We start from the raw sequence: 27,522 nt of genomic DNA on the forward strand, positions 1-27,522 counted from the left end.
TACCCTTGAGGCATCTGCCCCTTGTCTCTCACCAGTCTTGTAAAACCCCAACCCTAATTCATTTCCTACCATTTTCTTATTCATTCCCTACTCATTCATTGCAAACAGCACTGGAGAAAATCATGCATTTCTGCTCACTGGGGTTACTACAAATGTATGTTACCCTAATCTCAACAAGACCTTCACGTTATAAAGCAGTCTTTCTATTCTTGCAGATTAACTGACACACTCTAAACAGCACCAATTTCAAACCCTCTCTGACTCTTAAACCTCTAATATCATCTGCTCCACCCCCCCACCTCTCAGCAGAAGATCTTGCCTCCTTGAAAAAAGAGAAACCATCAATGCACGCTCCTTCTTCTACTTCACTCCACACACACCTACAAATCCTTCAGTATCAATTTCATTCTCTCCTTTGCTGGAGTCTCTGATAAATAGGTTTTCTTCTTACCAAGGTTAACCACTCCACTCACATTCTTGGATCCAATCTCCTCCTCCAGGAGTTTGCCCCTAGGTCAATCCCTTCAATATCTTCAGTTCAACAAACATTTTAAATATTAAGGATGTCTTCAAGTTCTCCTTGCCTACCATCTGCAAATGTCTAGGTCTCCCTTCTACCTAAAAAAAATTCACTTAGCTTAGCCATCTCCCCAAGCTATCATCCTATATCCTTTCTCCCTTACACAAACCAAACTCCCAGAAAAGAGCATCTAAATTAATTTCCTTTATTTCCTCTCACCCTAAACTCTTTTCTTAAACCACTGTATGTCTTCTACACCCACCCTTACTTGAAGCTGGCTGCCCTGTGCAAGGCCACCAAGGAATTCTTTCCTGCTATGGCCTTTTCTCAGTCTGCATTCTACTTGATCTCTCTTCTGCCTCTGGCCTGTAAATCACCCTACACATACCCTGCCCTTCATCCTGGACACTCTTCCCTATCCCTGTTTGGCCTCTCTCAAAGTGTCCTTTGCTAGATCACGATCTAGTTCCTATCCACTCACCATGTATATTATGCTCCTGCCCCCAGCCCCTGCAAAGGCTCTATGCTGTTCCCGGTTTTATTTCTCTCTCTACACCTTTTCCCCTTTGTGGTCTCATCAGCACCTATTAGATGACTCCCAAATCTATGGACTGAGCCCTAATCTCTCTCTGCTTTACCAACAACATGCTAGAGATCTTCACCCAATATCCTGAAACATATCAAAATCAACACATCTAAAAGAATTCTCATATTCCCTCCCCAAATCCAAACCTTCAGGGCAGCTAGGTGGCACAGTGGATAAAGCACCGGCCTTGGATCCAGGAGGACCTGAGTTCAAATCCAGCCTCAGACACTTGACACTTACTAGCTGTGTGACCCAGGGCAAGTCACTTAACCCCCATTGCCCCGCAAAAAACCAACAACAACAAAAAAACAAATCCAAACCTTCTTCAAACTTCCCAACTTCCTTTGACAGGATCCTTCCAGTCACCCATGTTCCTAACCCTGGGGATATTCATGACTTCCTTCTCCCGTATCTTCCACATCCATTCAAAGATGAAGTCATCAATTCAACCTCCTCATGTCTTACATCTGTCCTCTTCTCTCCACTCACACAATCTCTACTTTAGTTCGTACTCTCATCACTTTTCACTGAAATAATTGTAAAAGCCTCCCTTCATCTATTCTGTTCCATCTCTAATCTATCCTCCTGACAAAGTGATATTCATTAAATAGAAATCTGTCACTCTCACAATGAAAATCACTAATAGCTCTATACTGCCTGAGATAAAATACAAAATCCTCAGGCTGGAATTTAAAACTCTCCATAACATGGCTCCCAACTACCTCTCCAATCTTATTTCATATGTACTAATCAAACTTATCTGCCAGCTACTTCCTGTATGAAGCATTCTATATTCAGTCTCCATGCCTTTGCCTAAGCAGTCAGAAGACAATAAGATCAAGCTCTAGAGCCAAAAGGGGCCTCAGGGCCAATTAATTCAACCCACTTACTTTATAGCTGAGGAAACTATGGCCCCTTATACAATGGACACAATCTCCACCTCCTGGCACAGCTCAGAGGCCACCTTCTATACGAGGCCTTTCCTGATTCCCCTACTGTTACTGCTTTTCATTCCTAAAATCATCTTGCTATTTTTCTGTATTTTATTTATACATGGCACTCAGGAGAACAGGAGCTCCCTGAGGTCAGGGACTTTTTTCAATTTTATTTTTATATCTCTAGCCCTTGAACATGGTGGGTACACAATACATTTTTGTATAAGTAGTCCAGGCCTTCAACATTAACCAAATCAGGTCAACATGAATGACTGAACTGGTCTACTATTCAGCACAGCCAGTGCTATGAAACAGAATTTAAACATTCAATAGTCTTAATGAAGAGCATAGTAGAGGGAAATGAGGAAGGTGGTATGTAGATCCAAATGAAAGTCTTCATGAAATAAAAGCTTATAGTGAAATTACTGAAAGACTAAATGTCAGAAAAATAAATGTGTTACCTTTACAGATGAGCTAGATAGCAACAATTTTTTATACCTATAATTACGAAAAACAGAAATTCCAAAACACCAGCTCATTCTGGGAAAAAAAACAATTCCAACAAGGTGATGATCCTAAGGAAAAAGTTATCTGATATAGAACCAATGTGCCTTAGAGCAAAGCATCAATATTCAAGACTGGAAAAGAACTCTGTGCCCCTTAAATTTCACCTTTTTTTTTCTTGTTCTTGCTTCTCTATTTTATGGGATGTGACATACGTTGAAAAAAGATAGCAACATCTATTTAGCAGCTTGACGAATTCTAGCATAGCATCCTCTTTAGACAGATTTCCCAGGGCTGCCCATTCTTTCCTGTAAAAATTAAACAACAACAATCACCATCCCTCCTTAAAGGGAATTTTAGTTACCTTTAAATATAATCCTAAAATGAACAATTCCCAATTGTCACTAAAATTAATCCTATGGAGTAGTAAAATGAAATACTTTGTTTTGCCATGAGAACCCCAATCCCCCCAATAAAATCTTACATCTATTTGCTAAGGTAACTTACTATTTATTTACTAAATTTGCTAGATCATCATGCTGCACATAACCTATGCATAAGAATACACTTCAAGCATCAAGATGCTTTAGTCCAGACAGCTACCATAAGGCATATCTTAAATATCAATTTTTCACAGGCAAAAAAAAGTTACCAGATTTACTACTTCTCATCTCATATCAATAATTTTTACTATTCTCAGGCTTAAAAAAAATGTGTAGAATGCTCAATTAATTTCCCTTCTGCCATAACCCTGTTAAGCAAATCAGGGTCTGAGAGTTGGAAGCGTTTTTTGACATCCAACAAACGATAAGTTTTTAAAATGAAAACAATTTTTAACAAATCTGTTCTGTAACCTCTTGGTTAGGAAAAAATAAATGAAACATATTCATAACTAATGAATGGTTCTTCCACTATATGTGGTGCAAAACATCTCCAAGTCAAACATGTGAAGAATCCAGAAAATAGAAGTAAATGAGTTGACTCCTATTCATCTTCTCAGCTTTGAAAATAAGTCAATTCCTCTCCTAGTCATTTCATTAAACTCCTCAAGCAGCAAAATCCATGTTACCTTCTGTCAGTCCCCAAAGACATCAAAAAATCCAACCTCAGGATAAGTGTCTGGATTACTCGACCCCAAAGAACCTGCTTGTACAGTGCCACAAGTTTTAGTTTTTCTTCATAAGTCGGATGAAATGCTTTGCCATCTTTATCTGTAAAAAAAAAACACACACACACACACACAAAAGATGATCCTAGACTGTAAGTACATAAAGGACAATATATATACACTAGAAGCAAATAGACAAAGACAATGAAAGGGGGACATAGGAAGTAGTTTCTAAATTATAGATAGCTTCTTGACCACGATCTAAATAAATATGCACTTAATTGGTTTGTCATTGTTTGAAATTCATAATAAAGTTTTTTTAAAGAAATTGTGGGGGCAGCTAGGTGGCGCAGTGGATAGAGCACCGGCCCTGGAATCAGGAGTACCTGAGTTCAAATCCAGCCTCAGACACTTAACACTTACTAGCTGTGTGACCTTGGGCAAGTCACTTAACCCCAATTGCCTCACTTAAAAAAAAAGAAATTGTGATGTATAATAACAATATCCATTATGTTCAGCAATCTGCACTAAAATCTCTCTATAGGAGCTATGCCACAAAACCATCTTATTGTAGCTAACAAAACCAGGTTTTTCTTTAACTTTAGTAACTAAATTCTAATAGATAAAACCAAATATAGGTCTACTCACCCCCTACTCCCTAATAGTCTTCTCTACTTTAGAAAACAGTGTCATAGCTGTGTGGCAGTACATGTGGCTAAGACCTATAAACTAAAAGCTGTTCACTTGCCAATGGAGCAGCTGACCAGCAAAAAAGCCCAACAAAACAACAACAAAAAAAAACCCCGAACCTGGAAAGTTGAAAAAGGCTTGACTGAGGCCCTTAAAACAAAATATATTTCAAAGATTATTTTCAAAACACTACTACTAAGTTAAGTGAATTAGCACTAAGCCAAGAAGACACAGGACTGTATGGAAATACAGCTAAATGGATGGAAAAGCAGCAAAGAGCACATTTGGGTTAGGACAAAAACACATGATAAAATGGTTAGATTATGTTATAGGTGGCCAAGATGTAAGGAAGAAAAGGATGTGTTCCTGACACAGAGGCAGGATAAAGCTGTGATGTGACACTCCATATCTTCTGAAGTTCCCTGTCCACTCAAAGAAAAGCATACTTAACTTGGCTTTTGATGACTGCCTCACTTAAAAGTGATGATATAAACTGTCACCTTAGACCTAACTTCCAACCAGAGAAGAACTGGCTGAATAAGGGAATCAGATGGAAATAAAAGACGTTCAAACAATACCCTACCTTCAGGGAAGCTGAATTCAACAAGTTCATAGAAAAGATAGGTATGATCCCCTGGCTAGAAATTTTAAAATGATAGTTCCAGATGGAACACACCCCATAATAAATTTTTTTTAAATCTGATGACATAATAGCAAATTATGTTAATAAAAGAAGCAAGTTAGATTTTTTAAATGGCTTCATAAAAAACTATCTTTTAAAAGGTTATTAATCTAAGGTTTTTTAAAGACATGTACAAAAGATGGGAGCAGAGCCATGTAACCAAGAAAGCATAAAGACCATAAAACTTATGGGGATAAAAAAAAGACAAGAACAAAAAAGGGCTTTAAAAATCACATCTGGATTTATAGCAGCCTTTTCTGCAGTAACAGAGAATTGAAAGAAAAGCACATACCCATCCAATTGGGCAATAGCTAATCAGATTTATGTCACATGAATGTATCTGAATATTGTTGTGCTATAAGAAATGACGAAGGGGGCAGCTAGGTGGCACAGTGGATAGAGCACTGGCCCTGGAGTCAGGAGTACCTGAGTTCAAATCCGGCCTCAGACACTTGACACTTACTAGCTGTGTGACCCTGGGCAAGTCACTTAACCCCCACTGACCCGCAAAAAAACAAAAACCAAAAAAACCAACCAAACAAACAAAAGAAATGATGAACACAAAGAAGTATAGGAAGACTTATATAAACTGATACAAAGCAAAATAAGAACCAGGAAAACAATATACATAACAGCTATTACACTGTTTGTGGAAACAACAACAACAAAAAACCTGAATGATGTGAAATTGTAATGATAAAACTTGGAGCCAAACAAGAAAAATAAGAATTTGTCTCCATCTTTCTTCTTTGTAGAGTTGTTGACTTGGAATACTGCATATTATCAGATTTTTCCATAAGTTGGGTTAGTTTTGCTTGTCCCCCCCCCCATTTTTTATTGTTATAAGGGATGGCTCTCTGGAGTCCTTTGGAATCTTATATTTATTAGCCTGTAAGATATCTTTGAATAAAGGGTGGGATCCAAAATGGAAGATGAGGGTAATATAAACAAAAGTTTGATAACAAAATTAAAGAAATGAAAATGGTTTTAAGACTACATTCTCAAATAAAATTCACTGTACAGCATTGGGGTGTTGGGGAGGGGGAGATGGAGATGGAGAACTACACGAGGATAAAAAGAAAAATTATTACTAGGCCTGCTGACTGGGGTAGATAGTAAATGATAATGGTTAGGATAATATAGAATGATTCAAATACTATTTTGCTTCCATTAAAGGCACCCCAAATTCAAACTCATCTTTTCTCCTAAGCTCAACCCCTCTTCCTAACTTCCTTATTTCTGGTGAGACAATCACTATTCTTCTAATCACCCAGTTAGTACCCTGGCATTCCTTTTGCCACTCCTCATTCTTCCTTATACACATTTATTCAAGTTGACAAGTCTTTGTCAACTCAATCACAGCATCTCTCCTATCTATTCCTTTCTCTCCACTCAGGGGTTACCCACTCTAGTCCCGACCCTCATACCTGTTGCCTCAACTGCTGTCTTACAGCTAGTCTCTTCCCTCTCTAATCCATCCTCACACAAGCTGCCAAAGTCATATTCATTTAACAATGACATGACCAGGTTCACTTTCCTACCCAATAAGCTTTAGGGGATCCCTTTGATCAAATACAGATCAATAAATACAAATGCCTGTTCAGGCTTTTCAAGCTTCACAATGCAGCTCCAGCTTAGCTTTCCATGTTTTTTTTATGAATTCTGCTTCATATTTTGTATAGCCCCACCAAACTGGATTCTCACTGTTCCTTACACACAACCTTCTTCTCCATCTCAGTATTTTTGGGCTGTTTGAGCTGTTCTCTCCACCTGCAATGCCCTCCCTCCACAACTAACCCTCTTAGGATCCTTAATTTCCTTCAAAATACAAGCTGAGCCACTTTCCACATGAAGTCTTTTCTGATCCACCTACAACTAAGTTAACTTGTATTTACTTAAAACATACTTATGTTTTTAATATATAGATGTTGTTTCCCAGACAGAATGTAAGCTTTTTGAAGGCAAGGAATGTTTTTGCTTTTTAATTCCCAGAACTTGGGATGCTGCTTGCCATATTTATTTCTTCATTAGCATAGGGAACTATCAATGACAAAACTCCCTCTACCAAAGCAAATTAGCACCTGGTATTTCGCAATTCAAAATCTCAGAGATCTGGCACACACAGAGAGGGTAAATATTTTGGCATGGTCACATTGCCAGTATATGTCAGAGGCAAAACCTGAACCCAAGTCTCCTTACTCTTAGATCTCATATGCACCATGCTGCCTGTGTAGCACAAAATAGGAGCTTAATAATGCTTTTCTATGAACTGATTAAAGGAACACTGCAATCAAACACAGGTAAGGAGAATAAGAACACAGATATTTTAAATGAATTCAAAACATTTGGCCAGAATGAATGACAGATACCCCAGAACTTGCAGGTGTCAATGAACATTGTCAGGCATCCTAGAGAAGATAAGGCAAGCTACAAGACAAACTGAGCCAATTATTCCATAAACTATAGGCTGGTAAATTTGATGCTGATCCCAGGCAAAATCCTAAAGCATATTAAACAGCTGGCCTATAAGTACATAAAAAGGAAAAGAGTAATAACTATGAAGCTGCATGAGTTCACTAAGAACAAATCATGCCAAATTAGCCAAATTTCCTCCTTTGCAAGCTTATTAATTGAAAGATTAAGAAAAAGTTCACCACGTAGTAGATCTGAAATTCAACTAAAAGTATTCTTATCTCTACTTTACAGACGAGAAAATTGAGGCTCTATCACATGATAAAGTCTCTCAAGAAATTTCTTAAGAAAAAAATTAGGAAATGTGGACCAGATAATTAGTATAGGCTGGGTGATACTGGTTACACTATCAAAGCGTATTAACAGACTGATTCATATTCACTTGGAAGAAATTTTTCCATGGTCTGCAGCAGAGTTCTATTCTTCACTCTTTTCTGGTAAACAATTTTTTCCCCAAAGGCCTGGGTAGAAACATTGTTAGAATGCTCATGAAGGCAGTGATATCCCAGAAAAGACCTACCGGGTTCCAAAAGACAATGACTGACTAGAAAAATGTAGGGAGTAACTAAATTTTAGATGGAGATAAACCATAAACAAGAATGAAAAGTTCTAAATTTTTATATCCCCTTTTGCCCACCCCACCCCCCATTTCAACTGGACAAAATAAGCTTGACAACAGTTGGAGTGAAATACCTGGGAATTTAAAACAGCCCAACGTGGCATAAGCCAACAGTGTAATACTGCTGCCAAAACGGTTAATCTTCTCTTTGGCTGCATCAATGAAAGCATAATGGCTGCAACAATTTCTCTATTCCCTATATTGGCCAGACCACATCTGAAAAATAATGTGTTTAGTTCTGAAGTCACATTTTAATAGGATCAATAATACTAAAGCAGAACCAAAAGCATTATCACATGAGTAACAGTTGAAGAAACTAGAGATTTCACTTTGAGGATAAAAGATATGATAGATATGATAGCATCATTATCTTCAAATCTCTGAAGGGTTAACATGAACAAAGGATTAGATATGCTACGTGGCAAAATTAAGGTCAATGTGTAGAAGTTACATAAAAGCAGACTTGGCCAATATTAAGGAAAAATATTCTAACGCTTAGATCTATTCAAAAACGAAATGTACTGTTTGATAAGGTAGTAAGTTTCTTGTCCCTAGAGTTGTTTAGCAGTGGAATAATCATCTGTCCAACACATGAACTCACCTTTTATTTTAAAGCCTTTTCCTTATAACCCCATAAGGTACTTACTAAAAGCATTCTTATCCACATTTTGCAGATGAGAAAACTGAGACTTAAAGAAATTAAATGACTTGCCCAAAGTCACAAAATTAGTGGGCCAGGATTCAAACTTAAGTCTCTCCTGACTTCAGTTCCAGCACTCTGTCCACTATATCATGCTGTTGTTTCATACCCTGGGTATGGATAAAAGTCACTGAAATCCCTTGTAATTCTAGAGAACTCATGATTATACAAATTTTAAAATGTATGTAATGAATGAAACTTCCGTTTACATGTCATTTCTAAAAAGCTGACTATTTTTCAAGTTAATAGTCAAATAACTTATGTCTTAAATCAAGAATTTCCCTACACTTAAGCAGTTGTCTAGTCTCTAGTCTGCCTGTGTATACACCTGGTTAAGAGGCACAGTGGATTGAATGAATGCTCACCCTGGAGTCAGAAGGACTTGAGTTCAAATCCAGCCTCAGAAACATACTAGTTGTGTGACCCTGGGAAAGTCACTTAACCTTTTGCCTCAGATGATGAAATCTGTAAAATGAGCTGGTGAAGGAGCCACAAACCACTCCAGTATCTTTGCTGAGAAAAGCCCAAAGAGGATCACAAAGTGTTGGACACAACTAAACAACACCCAGTTGCAAACATGACAGTTAAAAGACCTTACTTAGTGTTGCATCTCTTTTAGAATTTGTCTAGTAGGTTTTCCGGTGTCTACTGAGAAGCCCAATTAAAAAAAAAAAAAAAAAGCCTAACATGTGGTTATAAGACTAAAATGAACTAACATGGCAGTTTCAGCTTTTTACAGCTTGAACAGGGCATCCAGCTTTCAAAGATATGATAAAATACTTGATAAAGAAGTACCATGAACTCAAAACTTATCTATTCCAACCATTACGGTTACCTTTAACAATTTTTTTAAATTCTCTCAATTAAAAGTAAAACCAAAATTGGACCAAAGAAATCCTAACAAACCTCTATTCCCTTCAAGGGACATGGAGGCAACCTCTTCCAGATCAATGTGTACTTTAAGCAAATAAATAGGGAATACTAATTATCAGCAAATTTCAATAGCACATTCTATTATATTTTTATTTTCCCCCCAAAATGACCAAAAGGAAAAAGAGATATGTGTATATATACGTATATATATATATTATATGTATATGCACACACACACACATATATATAAATGTTTATTTTGCCCACATGCAAAATGTACCTAAAAAATTTAATGGCAAAAGAAAATGTTCGTGTAAAACAACTCCAGGACACAATTTTATGCATGAAGAACTACTTGAAAATCTCTATTTAACCTGCTCTCAGATTACACTGGTGATCTTTAATTGGTCATCTCATTCATACTGAAAAGAAAACTGCAAACCAAAATTTCAATTGTTGCATTACAACTTTCCACAGCAAACAGAAAGGATGAAAGTTACACCTTAGAGTTACACGTGGCATACAGTTGTCAAGAGTTTTCCCAAGCACAATCTCATTTAAGTCTTTCACACAGATGGGCAGTGTCTCCACTTTATAGAAAGCTCACTAAGCCTTGCAAAGCCAGAACTAGGCCCCTCTCCTGGGCCTTTCAGCTTCCAGGCTCTGCATTATACCATACTTCCTGGAAAGATGGAGAGAAACACTAATAGAATTAAGACTGGAAGGGACTTTTGAATTCATCTAATCTATCCTTCCAAATGAGGGAACTGACACTCTCACATTTGAATTTTTCAAAACTATTCTCTAAAGTCTCACATAGAAAAGTGGCTGATCGGTCACTTTCTCACATGCATTTATAACCACATAAACTTATGCTTCCATAAAGAGGCTTGATAGCATTAAAATATTCAAAAGGTATTTTAAAGATCAATATTTCTAATGACAAAACATAGAAGAATGCAACAACACAAAGCATTGTACTCAGCACTAGAGAGCCCTACAATCATCTGTACTAAATTAAACACTACAAAAAACAGGAAAATGAGTAACAGGATATGGGTAAGGATGTAGCACAATTCTGAAAACACCCGTAGGAGGCTCTGTTGGTAATCCTGTAAAGAGGACAGCATGAACATTACCTTAGTATCGGGATACTACCTAAAACTGAAACAAAACTTTCGCCTGACGAAGAATAGCATTAGTTTAAGAATAACAAACTACAGAAGCATGTAACAAAAGGCAAACACTCGCAGAAACTCATAGTTTTGGTATTTGATCCCAAGGTGATTTTCATTGGAAAACTAAATGAATCTGCCATTAAAAATGATTAACTTCTGGGGGCAACTAGGAGGCACAGTGCATAAAGCACCCGGCCCTGGATTCTGGAGGACCTGAGTTCAAATCCCACTCAGGCATTTGACACTTACTAGCTGTGTGACCCTGGGCAAGTCACTTAACCCTCATTGCTCCAGGGTCGGTGGGGGAGGGGCGGGGAGGGAGATTAACTTCTAAAATCTAGGTATATTTCTTTCTTTGGGGGGGAGGCTGGCATTGTTAACACTTTGTGCCCTATTATCATAAAAGTAACCCTGGAGCGGCAGCGAGGTGACAGTCAAAAAAGATCACCTGGGTTCAAATTCCACCTCAGACACTTAGAGGTTCCGTGTCCATGGGCAGTTTTCATCTTACTTGAGAATCCTTTTCCTCATCTATAAAATGAGGATAATGACAGCTGTAGTCGCTAACTTACTTGCCTCTGGCACTACCTGTGTGAGTTTGGGCAACTCACTTAACCTCCCTGTACCTCATTTTCCTCACCAGTAAAATGAAGGGGCTGGGCCAGATAACCTCGGAGTCCTTTGCAGATCTAGATCTATTTTTACTCCATAAGGTTCATTGTGAAAATCAAATTAAAAACTTCATGTAAATGAAGTATTTTTGCAAACCTCAAAGCACTAAGTAAATTATTTCTATTATTTAGTGCATGACTTTTGAGAATAAGGTCATAAGATGGCTCTAATAGGTCAGATCACTGAAAAGCCAATTTAATTACTATACTGGGCTCAGGACTAAAGAATGACAAATTTATTCACCAGAGTAATTTTCAACTATCGCATCAACGAGATCTATCCCTGCTTTTTTCCAGTTCCCAGAATAAAGTAGCAGATAGGCTTTCCCAAGGTTACCCTCACACCCAATGACTGGGCTAGAACCAGAACTATTTTACCAGATATTTTGCTGCATGACAGTGTTTTGTCGATGAGAATCTAGCAAGGCTGCTGAGTAAGAACCCTCACTCTATATTACACAATGCTAACAAATTCCACAATGAAATGAGAAGCTTCCTTCAGATTTCAGATCTCCTTTCCTCTTCAAGAGTAAGCAAAACCTGACACTTAGGGTTACCAATCTGAGCCATAACAATAATAACTTCTTATTGCAAATGTCAGTTTCATAGTAATTTCAAGTATGAAGAATTCACAAAATGTGGGGAAAACATGAAACCAGAATGAAAAAAGTAGATCCAAAAAGAATACAAACATACTGCAACTACATAAGTAAATAGAGACATTAAATGGCAACAAAACTTAGGTGAAATACATTATTCCTATCTTCTTGGTACCACAGGCTTTCTTTTTGTTTTGGGGGGTTGGACAAAAGGATGACAAGTGTAAATAGTTCCCACTCTTGAACGGTTTTGATTAAGAAAAAGAAAAATTATCTCAATCCTCGATTCTATATTCTTTAAAAATCACAGCTCAAATTCTATTTTTATTCACTAACACCTATTCATTTACTTCAAACTATTTTCCAATTTACCAACAATAATCCCAGTCCTATTTATTCTTGATTTTTTTTTTTTGCAGGGCAATGAGGGTTAAGTGACTTGCCCAGGGTCACACAGCTAGTAAGTGTCAAGTGTCTGAGGCCGGATTTGAACTCAGGTACTCCTGAATCCAGGGCCGGTGCTTTACCACTGCGCCATCTAGCTGCCCCCCTTGATTTTTTTTAAAGTACATACTGTATATGTCTGTATTGATCCCTTATAGATTATAATCTCCAATGGATAGGAATTTACCTTAGAGAAATGGCCTACTGTAGTGGAAAGAGTGCTGGAATTGAAATCACAGGACTTGAATTTTGCTCTACTACTTAGAACCTGTGTCACCTTGGCCTAGTCATTTCAGTTCAGTTTCAGTTTCTTTATTTGTGAAATAAGGGATTGGACTAGATGACCTCTAAAGTCCTTTCCAGGTTGAATATATTATCCTAGTTTTTAATATAGATGTTAAGATGGCACCTTTAATTTGTATAAGATGGTATCAGTGCTGGCGTGGGTACTGGGAATTTTGAATGTAAGCTTCTTGCAGGCAGGGATTGTTTTATTCTTCTTATTTGTATCCTCAATGCTTAAGCACAATGCCTGGTGCACATTACATACTTAATAAATGCTTACTGTTTGATAATTGAAAGACCCCTATTCTCATATCATGAAAGCAATCGAGCATTAACAAAGTTACAAATTTGGAACAGAATTAACCTAAGATTTAGCCATTCAATTACTGAAATTTCATTTTTTAAATACTGCTTCAATCACCTACTATATATCAGACTTTGCATTTAAATAGACTGTAACTGGAGAAGCTAGGTGGCACGGTGGATAGAGCACCGGCCCTGGAGTCAGGAGGACCTGAGTTCAAATCCTGCCTCAGACACTTAACACTTGCTAGCTGTGTGACCCTGGGCAAGTCACTTAACCCCAACTGCCTCACTCCCCCCCCAAAAAAGAAAAGAGACTATAACCACAAAAATGTTTTCATTTGGTTCAGTAAATAGATTTTATAAGCAAGTAAGATATTTAAATGCATGTACCTAGCAAATATGCCTGCAAAACAACCACAATAAAATTCTGTTAAAAGATATATAATGCTAAGGTGGTGTTTCAGAGTTTTCTTTTGGACCCTTTTGTGTTATAGTAATTTATGCCAAGACCAATTAAAAACAAAAAAAAACAAAACAGGGAAACTAAAAAGCTGGGTCAGCATTCAATAGATTCATATTTACTTAAACCAGGGCTTCTTAAACTTTTTCTACTTACAACCCCTTTTCGCCCAAGAAATTTTTATGCGACTCCAGGTATATAAGTATATAAAGTAGGTATACATAACCTTTTACTGCTGCCAAACTTTTCACAACCCCCACATTCAGTTAGAGGATCCTGTATGGGGTCACAACCCACAGTTTAAGAAGCTAGGACTTAAACTACTTATAATGCAGAATCCTCTAGTGGAACATCAAGTATTGTTGTGGTGATAGTTGTCTTTCAGATTAAAAAAAAAATCCTAGAACTGAACCAATAATATTTAAAAGGAAAATGTAGTAGGAAGAGCATTAGTCTTGCAGTCAAAAGGGCTGAAGTTCTAATCCCACCATTATACTAGCAAGCTGTTCAACCTTAAACAATTAATTGTATCTGAACTTCAGTTTTCCTCACTTACAAAATAAATGATAGCTAACATTTATATGTCAATTTACAGATAGTATCATTTTATCTACACAATCCTGAGAGTTAGGTACTATTATTTTCTCCATTTTAAAGATAAAGCAACTGATGCAGATAAAGTGACTTTCCCAAGGCCACACAGTAAATCTCTGAGGCAGGTTTGAAAAAGTTTTCCTGTTTGCAAATCCAGTACTCATTAACTACAATACCTAGCTGAGCATAATGCCTGACACTTTGTAAACGTCAAAGAATATAGAAATGTAATGTTGTTATAACTCTACCAACATGGCCTGAACATAGATTCTTTACTGTTACTGAAATTGAACTAGAAAAAAAAATACTCTAGTCTCATGCAAATTTACTCCTCAGAGGAATAGGGACTGGAAATAACATCAACAACTTTTCTATAGCACCTACTATGTGCCAGGCACTGGGCTAAGCACTTTACAAATATTTTATCATTTCATCCTCGCAAGAACCCTGAAAAGTAAGTGCTATTCTTGTTTTTAATCATAAAAGCATTATTTCCAGTTACATGTAAAAATAGTTTTCAACATTTGTTTTCATAAGATTTTTAGTTCTCTTTAGTTTTCTCCCGCCCTCCCTTCCCTCCCCCCACCCCAAGACATAAACCAATCTGATATAGGCTATATATGTTCAATCACATTAAACGTATTTCTGCATTAAGTCATGTTGTGAAAGAAGAATCAGAACAAAAGGGAAAAACCTCAAAAAAGAAAAAAAAAAGTAGAAATAGTATGGTTCAATCTGCATTCGGTATCCACAGTTCTTTTTTCTGGATGTGGAAACAATTTTCCATCACCAGTTCTTTGGAATTGTCTTGGATCACTGCACTGCTGAGAAGAGCCAAGTCTATCAGTTGATCATCACACAGTGTTGCTATTACTGTGTACAATGTTCTCCTGGTTCTGCTCACTTCACTCAGCATCAGTCCACTTAAGTCTTTCCAGGTTTTTCTGAAATCTGCCTGCTCATCATTTGTAAGAAACATTATTCCATTATATTAATATACCACAACTACTTCAGCCATTCCTCAATTGATGGACATTCCCTTGATTTCCAATTCTTTGCCATCCCAAAGAGAGCTGCTATAAATATTTTTGTACAAGTGGGTCCTTTTCCCTTTTCTATGATCTCTTTGGGATACAGACCTAGTAGTGGTATTACTAGGTTAAAGGGTATGAGTATATGCTATTCTTAACCCCATTTTATATATGAGGAAACTGAAGCAAACAAAGGGTAAGTCACTTGTCTGAGGTCACAAAGCTAGTGTTGGGCTGAATTTGAACTCAAATCTTCCTGATTTCATATGCAGTACTCCATCTAGCTAGTGCACCATCTAGCTTGTCCCTGACTTGTTTTTTCACTGGTATAGGGATTTCAAGGATGAGTAAAATGCCTCTAAAATACAAATATACGGCGTTTTCCAATTCTTCCTTAGGTCTATGGTTTTGTTTGTTTGTTTTTTTACGCCGGGCAATGGGGGTTAAGTGACTTGCCCAGGGTCACACAGCTAGTGTCAAGTGTCTGAGGTCGGATTTGAACTCAGGTCCTCCTGAATCCAAGGCCGGTGCTTTATCCACCGTGCCATCTAGCTGCCCAGGTCTATGTTTTAAAATGCAAGTTTTCCTTTACTTCATTCTTCCCAGTCATCCTTAATCTTAGGGCCTTGCCTCTAAAACTACACCCCAATTTATCCCACCTATATCTTGTCTGTACATAGTTGTATGTTATCCAAAATGCAAGTTTTCCTTTACTTCATCCTTCCCAGTCATCCTTAATCTTAGGGCCTTGCCTCTAAAACTGCACCCCAATTTATCCTACCTATATCTTGTCTGTACATAGTTGTATGTTATCCCCCCACTAGACTGTGAGCTCCTTGAGAGTAGGGGCTGGTTTTTGCCTTTCTTGGTATCCTCAAAGCATTGAAAGCAATCAACTGAGTATATTACATACTTTAAGGAAATTAAGGCAAGCTATACATACATATTAAATATTTGTGATTTCATATATGGAAATGTTCTTTCTAGGAGGTATTTATCAATTCAGAATAAAAAGTAAAATTTAAATATTTATCTTAACCACATTAAAGATTACCCTCGAGGCAGCTAGATGGCGCAGTGGATAAAGCACCGGCCCTGGATTCAGGAGAACCTGAGTTCAAATCCAACCTCAGACACTTAACACTTACTAGCTGTGTGACCCTAGGCAAGTCACTTAACCCCAATTGCCTCACCAAAAAAACCCCCCAAAAAACCAAACTTTATTATTCTGCCTGTATTTTATGGTTGAAAGATGTGGTATTCTACTGTTGTTGAAGAATTAAAAGTGAATGCCAGACAAATGGACAGTAAACATGGTAGGCACAAACAAGGAACAACATATAACTAATGGGGAAGTTAATGGAACTACCGAAGGAAATAAAGGATGTCTTCAGGAAAATTTATGTTCAAAAAAGGAGGTGTTTGATCTGGTCACGTTGGGAGGATGAGAGATGACAAGTGAACAGCACTAGTCCTCCACTGGCATCTTTATGTATGATGTCAGGGGATATCGAGGAAGGCCTTTGGTTGATTGGGTGGAACTCCACACAGAGAACTTATGACAGAATGTGAATATCATTGGAGGGAACATCCAAATTGATGAGATCACAGGTGTATGTTATTATTTTGAGAGTAATCTTTTTTTTTTTTTTTTTTGGTGAGGCAATTGAGGTTAAGTGAGCACTTGCCTAAGGGTCACACAGCTAGTGTTAAGTGCCTGAGGTCGGATTTGAACTCAGGTCCTCCTGAATCCAGGGCCGGTGCTTTATCCACTGCGCCACCTAGCTGCCCCTAGAATAATAAAGTTTGAGATCAGTAAGTATTTGTCATTTCTTGGAGATAAAACATCTTGCTCTCCTTCTAATTTTAGTCCATAGACATTCACCATCACTGTGGTGAACATATTTTGTCATTATACATATTCAAAAACCTGTTTCCTACTAATCCTCTCATGGATGATACCACTGATAAATGCACAGGTGAATCTCAAAAATTTTGTATATATATCAACTTTTTTTTTTAAAGTGAGGCAACTGGGGTTAAGTGACTTGCCCCAGGTCACACAGCTAGTAAGTGTTAAGTGTCTGAGGCCGGATTTGAACTCAGGTACTCCTGACTCCAAGGCCAGTGCTCCATCCACTGCGCCACCTAGCTGCCCCAGGATTTTAATAGGGTAGCAAATATGACTAGCATGTATCCAGAGGAAGTGAGGTCACTGAATGACAGAGGAAGGGGGAAAACCTGGAAGTGGCAATGGGGAGCAAGGGGTGTCCCAACTTCCCAACCTTGACCAGTAAAGCTGAGAATGAGTGATGGTGCAGCCAGCAATGGAAAGGGAGGCTATCATGGATTATTATCCTTTCTTCTAGCCTTTCCCCAATTCTGATTTCTATTCTAAGTCATGGATCTAATTGTACACAGACAATTATTTGAGCAGTGACGAGTCTTTTCCAGGCCTGTTAAAATATTTCAATTTCATTGTCTCAGGATGGTACACTTTGCCTGCCATGTCCAATACCTTCTTGTTTTCTCAAAGAAAGCATTCACCATGTGAGGTTATGAGACTTCTATAAACCCTGCTACTCTCATTCCTTATTCCCAACATATGCTCTCCAATATACTTCCTCACTACCTATTCCCATGTCAAAAATCAGGTTATTTAGTTATTTTTGACACTGTATAGATTTGTCTTAAATGTCAAAGCAAAACTAGTATAGCTGGGGCAGCTAGATGGCGCAGTGGTTAAAACACCGGCCCTGAATTCAGGAGTACCTGAGTTCAAATCCGACCTCAGACACTTGACACTTACTAGCTGTGTGACCCTGGGCAAGTCACTTAACCCCCATTGCCTGCAAAAAACAAACAAACAAACAAAAAAAAAAAACTAGTATAGTTACTTTTTGTTGGTACGCAGCTTCCTAAAGACTTTCTTCTCATTTTTACTGAAGGTTATGAATAACTTCACTTTGCCTTTTACCTTAATTAAGCCTATTGACACAAGATGTCTTGCTATTTTACAGAACTACCGGAAAAAATAACAGAATACAGAATGGCTCAAGATTTCAAAGATATAGGGGCAGCTAGGTGGCGCAGTGGATAAAGCACCGGCCCTGGATTCAGGAGGACCTGAGTTCAAATCCGGATCAGAAACTTGACACTTACTAGCTGTGTGACCCTGGGCAAGCCACTTAACCCTCACTGCCCTGCAAAAAGGAAAAAAAAAGATTTCAAAGATATAAAACTGTTTTATTATGAAATACAACCAAAACAGCAACAGCTTTCAGAATCTCAGCTTCATGACTGTTGTTGTTTTCATAAAGAATTAGAAAGCACTTAACCATCATTATCTTAAAGCTTCACACAAACATCATTATGCTGGTGGTGATTTGAGAAAGTCATTATTAGTATCAGAAATAAGGCATAATTCAAAAGCAATGGGAAAATTTTCTGTAATCTTTTTTAGTCTCTCCTGTTTTTAAAATCTAAGAAAAAGAATTGTAAAAGTATACGAAGGCTTGGGGGCAGCTTGGTGGCACAGTGGATAAAGCACTGGCCTTCGATTCAGGAAGACCTGAATTTAAATCCAGCCTCAGACACTTGACACTAGCTGTGTGACCCTGGGCAAGTCACTTAACCCTCACTGCCCTGCCCAAAAAAAAGAAAAGTATACAAAGGCTACTTTGACTTTAAGCACATGGGTAAAGAAAGCCAGAGGAAAAAATGGAAACTTGTATTGATCCATCCAGTCTTTAAGATCAAGGCTTACTCTTGTTTATCCTACAGTACAATAATAGCAAACACTACAGTGCCCTGACGCCAAACAGTAACAAAATAACACACAATGGCTTTTAAGAATCCATGTTCCACAACTGAAGAATGAACTTAAGGCTAGAATAGTGGAATAAGGGAGGCAGCCAGGTGGCTCATTGGATAGAACTTTGGGGACTGGAGTCAAGAAGTTCAAATCCGACTGAGTTTAAATACGACTTCAGACCTTACTACCTGTGTGACTCTGGATAAATCACTTAACTTCTGTTTGCCTTAATCCACTGGAGAAGGAAATGGTAAACTATACCAAGATAACCCCGAGTGTGATACAGTCCACGGAATCATGAAGAGGACAGAACTGAACAACAAAAGTTGGGTGGGATGGGAAAAGGAAACTAAAGTGTTTTCGTGCCTGCTAAAAATATCACTTTACTCTTCTAAACCAGGGGTTTTAATCTTTTTTATGTCATGTGTCATAACTATGGCAGTTTAGTGAATCCTATGGATCCCTTTTCAGAATAAAGTTTTAAATGCATAAAATAAAGTACATAGGATTTACAAAGGAAACAATACTGATATACAATTATCAAGATATTTTTAAAACCAAGTGGGGGGGGGGGGCAGCTAGGTAGCGAAGTGGATAAAGCACTGGCCTTGGATTCTGGAAGACCTGAGTTCAAATTCGGCCTCAGACACTTGACACTTACTAGCTGTGTGACCCTGGGCAAGTCACTTAACCTTCACTGCCCCGCAAAACAACAACAACAACAAAAAACCAACCAAGTTCAGGGACTACAGTTCAAGAGCCTCTGGCAATCTAAACCTTTAACCAATTTCCTCCCTGAACACTTCAATGAATTAAATAAATAGGTAAAACTATAAGGATGCTTTACAAGTTCTTAAGGCTAACCTTGACCTCTTTAAGAAAAAAGAAGAAATATAAAAAGAATTATAAGGCAACAGTTCTGTTTTCTAGAAACATTAGGGCTGTGTTTTTTATCCTTTTTCTTTTTTAACTAAGTTAGGAATATCCTGGCTACTCACCAGGAAGATTTTTTCAAAGGATAAAAATATACTATTGTGGTCCTGAACAGGAAAATACTTCCATAGTTTTAATTAATAGTTTAATTAATAAAGGTATTCCTTCCTTATCCCCATTCCCCAAGATGTGACAATGGGAATGGTAAAAAAGGAATGAGGGGGGGCAGCTAGGTGGCACAGCAGATAGAGCACTGGCCCTGGATTCAGGAGGAACTGAGTTCAAATCCAGCCTCAAACACTTGACACTTACTGACTGTGTGACCCTGCAAGTGACTTAAGCCTCACTGTCCTGCCCCCCCAAAACAATTTTAGCTTAAAAGTGCCCCAGAACCGCCAAAGATGGCAAATTAACAAATTTGCCAAATTTTAGGCAATATTACAGAAATGTTAAATATAACTGAGAATCTATCAGTTATATAGTACACATACAGACACACACCTTACTCTCCTCATTTATTCAGTCGACACCTATTTATATGGTAAATGAGGCTGAGAGAGCATTCAATAGTGTTCTAAGTGATTCAAGAGACAGCTTCTAGGTTATATTCTTGCTTAATTTGTTAATGAAATGACTTAACACTTACAGTAAAATTTCTGAAACCTTTTCTAGGTAAAGAATTTGACAGTAGTTATGTAATCATAGCTACCCAGTTAAAATTGTGCAGGTCTGCAATCAAGTGATCTGCTCCTACCTAAGAAGCAGCACAGGACATAGAAGGTACCTGGTTTCAAACTTTGACACTAATTAATTGTGTGACTTTGGGAAAGTTATAATACCTCACTGAGCCTCAATTTTCTCATCTTAAAAATGGGAAGAGTAACACTATACTGCCAGCCTCAAAGGGCTATCATGAGGAAGGTGCTTTATAAATCTTAAACCACTATATATGTGAGTATTTACCAAAAAAAAAAAAAATGTTTCTGAAGCCTCTTCTTCTTAAAACTGAATATGTACCAAAATTAGGGAAAAAATATACAACTATTTCCAAGATGGTTTACAGGGCATTATTGCCAAAGGGAGGAACAAGCTTTTCAAGATTGTTTGAAACACTGATACTATCTAGAAAAACTGAGTTAATCCCTTCAAACTTTTAAAAAATTAAATTAATAAAAAACAAAAACCACCTTAATACCTGCACTGATATGAAAAACAAATGCAACTGGGTTTGGTGAAAAGATCTGATTTTTAGAAACATTATAGCTAAAATTAAGGATAATACTAAATTCTCACAAACCAGCAACCAAAATACCTCTAATTAAAGTGGATAGTAAACTATATAAACAAATTATGATGAATAAGGTCTTTATGATTTATGAGAAGAATGTTAACTTGCACTGGTTCACTCACAAAGCAGCCATCTTTTGGAAATGGACCAAGATAACCTCCAAATAAGAAAAATCTTGGTTTCAAACCAATTGGATAAGAACTGTCAAATTGGAACAAAATATGTTTAAGGCAGAATTAGCCAGAGGCCTAGCTAAATTTTCTGGTGACCCACACCTCTCCCTTGGACCTCTATATATCTACTCATTTAGCTAGCTGTATGGCTGTATCTGAAAGGAGAGGGGATGTTTGTGTGAAATGAGTACATGAAAATGAACACAAGTTGGAAAAAAATCATTTGAGAATTTGCCTATACACACACATACACACTTTTTCCCCCACCCCCATTACAACCCTATTTCCAATTATCTAATGTGGCCTTTGGTTAAAAAAAAAAATCCTTACAGATGTTTAAGGAAGGTCAAAGGAAAATAAAAACCTTTAAGATTTTCACAAAACTATTCTCTATTGGTAACAATAATTGTGTCAGGTAACAAGCAACTATCCTCAACATAATAGGAAAATCCATATAATTTCTGAATTTTGAAAATTTTAAATGGCTCAGCTCAAGTAAACAAACATTTATTAAATGCTCACTGTGTGCTAGGCACTTCCCTAAGGGCTGGGCCATACAAAAAAAGGCAAAAGCAATCCTTGCTCTAGAGGAATTCACACTCTAATGTAGTAGACAACATGCAAACAGCTATGGAAATACAAGATGTATGAAGAGAAATTCAAAATAAAAAAAAGTTTTTCCAAATTCAACTGCATCTAATATACCAAATAAAAATGTATAGAAAGTCAAGAATAGAAACTTAGGCAAAATAGCAATAACCAACTCTTCCTTGGAATTCAGAGTATTTTTAGTGTGATTTCATCTAGAAACACAGGCATTCTAACATATATTAATCAAAGACCCATTCTATGAAGGAGGGAGTAGAAGCAGAGAAAAGGAGAAATAAACAAGACAGTCCTTATTACAATCTATTGGGGGGAAGGGGAGAGAGAAGCAAGTGCAAATGAGTTATATGAAAAGGGATAAAAAACAAAGCAACTTCCGGGTCACTGGTCCACAGTGAACACTGCATTAAAATAGCTTTTTGTTTACTTGAGAAATATAATTCTCAGTGCCCTTAGTTAGCAGAATCAGGCTGTAAAAGTATGATACCTGGTCAACTATTGTATTAATTGCAAATGAAATATCCCAAAGGAAGAAATATTAATTTGTTCCAGGGAAAATGCCCTAGCAAACCGTGCAACCACTACCAATAAGATCCTGCAGTTCAATTTTTTGCTGGTTGCAAAGGCTTTAAAACCCTGAAGCGGGTTGGTGTTTTTTTTTTGGTCATAAAAAAGTTCCAATACTTAGCAACACATTTTAAAATACATCCCTAGGTAGGAATCCTGAAAAGGATGCTCCGATACCCCTATTTTCTTACTGCCATATGAGAAATATCCAGATGGTTCCTATTAGTTTTTAATTATTCTGAAGTTATTTTAGATTCCTCTTTTTTTCTGTTCTACTTTGCATAGAGAACGTTCTTTTGTTGTTTGTCAAATTCAAAAATTTTTAAAGTAGAACTTTTTTTTAAGGAGGGAAAAGAAGATATTTCAGACAGGTGCCATCCAACTCGAAAATTGGGCCCAGCTAAAATTCCCAGTGACCTTCATCTGTCCCTCTGTTCTCTAAACCTTCCCTCTGGATATCTATAGCTTCTGGACTGTTAACAATTATTCAAAAATATTTAGTTTTCAAGCCATGTAGTCTATTTCTTGTCTACTCAGAAATGACTTTAGTGTAATTACTTTATCCTGCTGTCATCCCTGTAACTAAAATCTACCTACTAATTGGTCTATAACTCTTAAAGATCACACCTTTACTCCCTCAGTTCATCTTCATCCTAGAAACAGAAAAGCTAAAAGAGCTAAATCAACCCTCTATTTTGTGTCTCCCTACCCCATCTAATTGAAATTTGCTTTAAAAAGAAAACATCTTATACTTACATTTAACTTTTTCAAATCACTTTCATCTGTTCTCATGTCATCTTCTGGCTAATTTGTGGTACAAGAAGGTTATTACCCCTCAATAGACAGATATGCCAAAGCACAAAGGATCATAAATCAAACTCCCAATACTGGTAGGAAAACCTGGAGTAGAACACGGATGTCCAGCCTTCCAGTACATTATCTTTCAAATGGACTAAGATATGCTCATTTTCAAGGTCTATTTTTATTCTATCAAGTAAAAAGAAATATTTCCTATCTCAAACTCACTGAGGAACAGGTAAACTTTTCTGAGCAAAATTCACATAACAATGATTTTATTGCAAATCCTAAAGGAAATTTCACCTTGCAGTACTATTTAGAAAAATGAATCAAAACCCAAAGAGTTTACTAGGTCAGCAAGCTGGGGAAAAAACTACCTTTGATGACAAGGAAGGCGATGATTCCATTATTCTGCTTTTCCATTACTGCAGTGTATATTTCTTCTAACCACTTTTGGTCGCTCCCTTTTATTTTTCAATTCCACATTTGCTATACTAAGCATCTTTGTTGCCAAATGATCCAGGAATGAAGGAGGCCTTTAATTACTACTACACTGGTTCCTTAATACAAATACTTGGCATCGGCTTGAGGCAGCTTCAAGTAGATACTAAATGAACTCTACATATCAGGTACCTTGTATTTCAAGGTATGAGATTTCTAGCACCAAGAATAAAGTTTCATACTTTCAGAAGACAATTCTACTATCCATGGAAGAAATCATACTACCAATTTTATTCCAACCTTGTCGTATTCTGTGGAGGCTGAAAATTTAAGATAGCAGGCAATAGTATTTTGAACTGCACAGAGACCAACAGAGCTTTATGTAAATGAGGTTTACAAAGAGAGCAAGGCAAGAGCAGATAGAAAGATTCAGGAAAATGTGAATACAAGTTCTGACTGAAACAAACTAATTGGATGTATGACCCTAGACAAGTCATTTAACTTCTCAAGGCTCCTAGGCAACTAAGGCTATAAATTACAGAAAGGTGCCTAATCTGTTTTGGTGGAGAGCTCTATATACTGGAGTTCCCTATATACTGACAAAATCGCTGGTCCCAGACCAAAGAAATGCCTTGCCATCATTATTACTTTACTTCATAATTCAATTCAAACACCTTAAGACAGTATCTGGTACATAGTAGGAGCTTAAAAAATGCTTGTTGACTGACATTATCGGGGGCCTTATTACATGCAAAACACTAAAAATGAAGCCACTAAACACTGATCACTTAAGTCAAATAAGCTAGCCCTATTTTCCGTTATTTCTCTAAGCTCTGTGATCCTCAAAGCACTAACCTCAGTTAACTATTATTGCAAATAAAGTAGAAACCAAAAGGTGCAACAAATTTTAAACAGACTGATCTAATCAACAGCCAGGTTAATTAATTAGGTAAGAGATGTCTGAAATAGTTTGCAGTTAAAGTCACAGTTTAGTGACCTTTAATAAACATAAATAATCTGCAAAGCATATTCTTCAGAAAAACTACTTTTAAAGTACATTACTAATACTAAAACTCATACATGGGAAACAGCATGGATAACGACTACCACGCTGGACTAAAGAGTCAAGAGACCCGAGTTTGAATTCCAACATTCAACCCTGTACACTGTGGAAGGGATTTTCAAGTATAGGTGAAACAGATGACCATGAGGTCCCTTTCAACTCAAATGTGTAACTGTGTAATCGTGGGGAAGTGACAAACTCTCTCTGTGTGTGCCTGTTTCCTGCTCTTTTTTAAAAGGTTTGTTGTGAGGAGAGCACTTCATTAAGTTATCACCCTACCTAGCAATAATCAAGTCTTATACAAAGGTATTTTAAACCAAGTTTTCACAAATAAATCACGTTTGCTGTTTTATCTTTAACGTTCTATACGCCCTTACGACATCAGCCCCACGATTCCGTCAGGAGAACGGATATCATCACCCACAGACTAGATCAATCATGAATTTCCCCCCTACCACTAGAAAACTACGACAGATCGACCTTGGACAACTAGTTGTTGGGAGTGGGGGTGGGGGAAAACAGAAGTAATTTTAAGTATAGTAAAACAAACGGAATTCACATACTTTCGAGTTGGGGGAGAAAATAGATTTTAACAGTGTTAGAAGTCCAAAAGGCCTTAAGCAGAACATTCCTTCATTTTGGGGTTGTGACAAACAGGAGGGGCTACAAGAGGTTCACTCAGGTAAATTTACCTCCAGGGTGCCCTAAAGACACTCATAAACCACCAGGTAATCAAATGCAATTTCAGGTTAGGAATCCCCGAAGTCCCGGGAGGTAAAAATAAGTTGAGGAAAAAGAAGCTTCTGTCCCCCCATCCCCAGAAAAAGAAGAGACTTTGGCATGCCTAGAGTACCGCCAAACGGGCTGAACAAAGTTTTTGTGTTTGCTTCTGGGCTGGGGGAGAAATCAAACCTAGAACAGGACTAGGAAGACACTGGGGGAGCAGGAGTAATAGAAACTGCGCAGCGACGGTGGCCCCGAGAAACCCGAGATGGTGGAGCTGCTCGGCAGGGCCGAGAGCCTCAGGACAAACCCCCGGGGAGCTCGGCTCGGGATGGGGCACGCGGGGGCCGGAGGCTGCCCGGGCGCCGGGCTCGGACTGACGGAGGAGAGGAGAGGAGCGGAGGTGGGCGGGGCGGGCGGCAGCCCAGGGCCCGGCTCACCTTTAAAGAAGCGGAGCGCCAAGCTGTACAGCTCCTCCAGGCCGAAGCCCCAGAACTCCTCCAGGCACAGAGAGTCGTCCGCCGCTGTCACCCGGACCGGGCCCGGGGGAGCCGCCGGGGCCGGGCCCTCGGCCGCCGCCTCCTCCCCGGTCTCTCGCCGCCTCTCCGACGCCGACTCGGGCGCAGACCCAGCCGGAGACGGCGGCAGCAGCGGAGCCCCCTCGGCGCTGGGCCGCTCCTCTGGGTCCGGGCTCAGAGTGAGGCCGTCGATGGAGACCTCGAGCCGCTCCGCGCTCAGCACCCCCGCCATCTCGGGCTGCGCCTCCTCTGCTGCGGACAGGCGGCGGCCACGTATCTACTTCCTGCTGCCCTCTGACCTCCGCCGGCCCACAGCGGAACTTCCGGGAGGAGAAGTAGTAGGAAGGACAAGTCTGGGTGACCCCGCCCCCAAGGACGTTCCTCTCTCGCAGGCTCCGCCCCTTCGGCGTCTCCTCCTCCCACCCCCACCCCCCTGTCCCTGGGGAGGGCAGAACCAGAAATGCCAGGAATATCCCAGATGGCGACCCGTAGCCCCAACGTGGCAAATCTCTCTTTTAGGTTCTTTGCCGGTGACCACAACTGACTCTTAAGCTGGTATTTAAAGCCCTGCAGAACCTGGTCCCAAACCTGTTCCAGCAAGTCTTTGCACAACTCTCCCTCCCTTGCATGGGATGCTTTCCCTCACCTCCGGCTCTTGGAATCCCCTCATTCCAATCAAAGTCTACCAAGATCCCAAGTCCCGCAGCCTCATTTAGAAACTTTTCCTAATCTCCCCTGATGTTTAGTACTATCCCCATTAACCTACAGGAAATTACTTTCTATTTACCTTATTAGCTGTGTACACATTGTGCCCCACCCAAGTTCAGTAAACTCCTCCTTGACTTTTCATTTGTTATCTTTCTATCCCCAGTTCCTGGGACTCAACTTAATAAATGCTGATTGCTTTGAATTGCCACCAGGCCCACAAAGTGTCATTCTCTCTCCTCTGGGACCATCTCCGTTTCTTTGCCTTTGGCCCTGCAATTCCCTGTACTTAAGTCAGCCAGCATTTCTTCCTGTAGCATACACCGGGTGCATAGTCTAACCATTTTCCATCCCTTTCTACTCTCTGTCCTTTGGCAAACTCACCCACCCTCATGGCTTCAGCTCCTCTTCTATGTAAACGTCTCCCAGAACTATATTTTTAGCCCTACCCTCTGTTCTGATCTCCAAAGCCACTTCATTTGTAAAATGAGGTTTCAGATAGTCCAACTTTATCTAGATCTATGATATTAGGACATCTAACTGTATACAGAGCTTGTCCTTGTCTTGCCTTCACTTCAAACTAAACACTTCCAAAACTGAGCTTATTTCTTCTAAACCCTTTCCTGTCCCTAATTT

At 38.6% G+C, this 27,522-nt stretch overlaps 1 protein-coding gene and 1 non-coding gene across 2 annotated transcripts in view; one reads left to right on the forward strand and one right to left on the reverse strand.

The window, feature by feature from the left end:
* ACBD3 (acyl-CoA binding domain containing 3) overlaps positions 1-26,463 on the reverse strand; it is a 44,056-nt gene extending 17,593 nt beyond the window's left edge. The window contains 5 exon segments of the mRNA XM_044000849.1: positions 2,714-2,853; positions 3,615-3,631; positions 3,633-3,676; positions 3,679-3,756; positions 26,104-26,463. Coding sequence (XP_043856784.1) covers positions 2,714-2,853; positions 3,615-3,631; positions 3,633-3,676; positions 3,679-3,756; positions 26,104-26,413 — 589 coding nt within the window. The 5' untranslated portion in view covers positions 26,414-26,463.
* Positions 9,416-9,477, forward strand: LOC122727070. The gene has a single exon (XR_006353029.1). It is a non-coding gene; the product is annotated as a U7 small nuclear RNA (small nuclear RNA).
* Positions 26,464-27,522: the final 1,059 nt, after the last annotated feature.

The sequence above is a fragment of the Dromiciops gliroides genome, chromosome 4 (assembly GCF_019393635.1).
Source record: "Dromiciops gliroides isolate mDroGli1 chromosome 4, mDroGli1.pri, whole genome shotgun sequence".
NCBI lineage: Eukaryota > Metazoa > Chordata > Mammalia > Microbiotheria > Microbiotheriidae > Dromiciops > Dromiciops gliroides.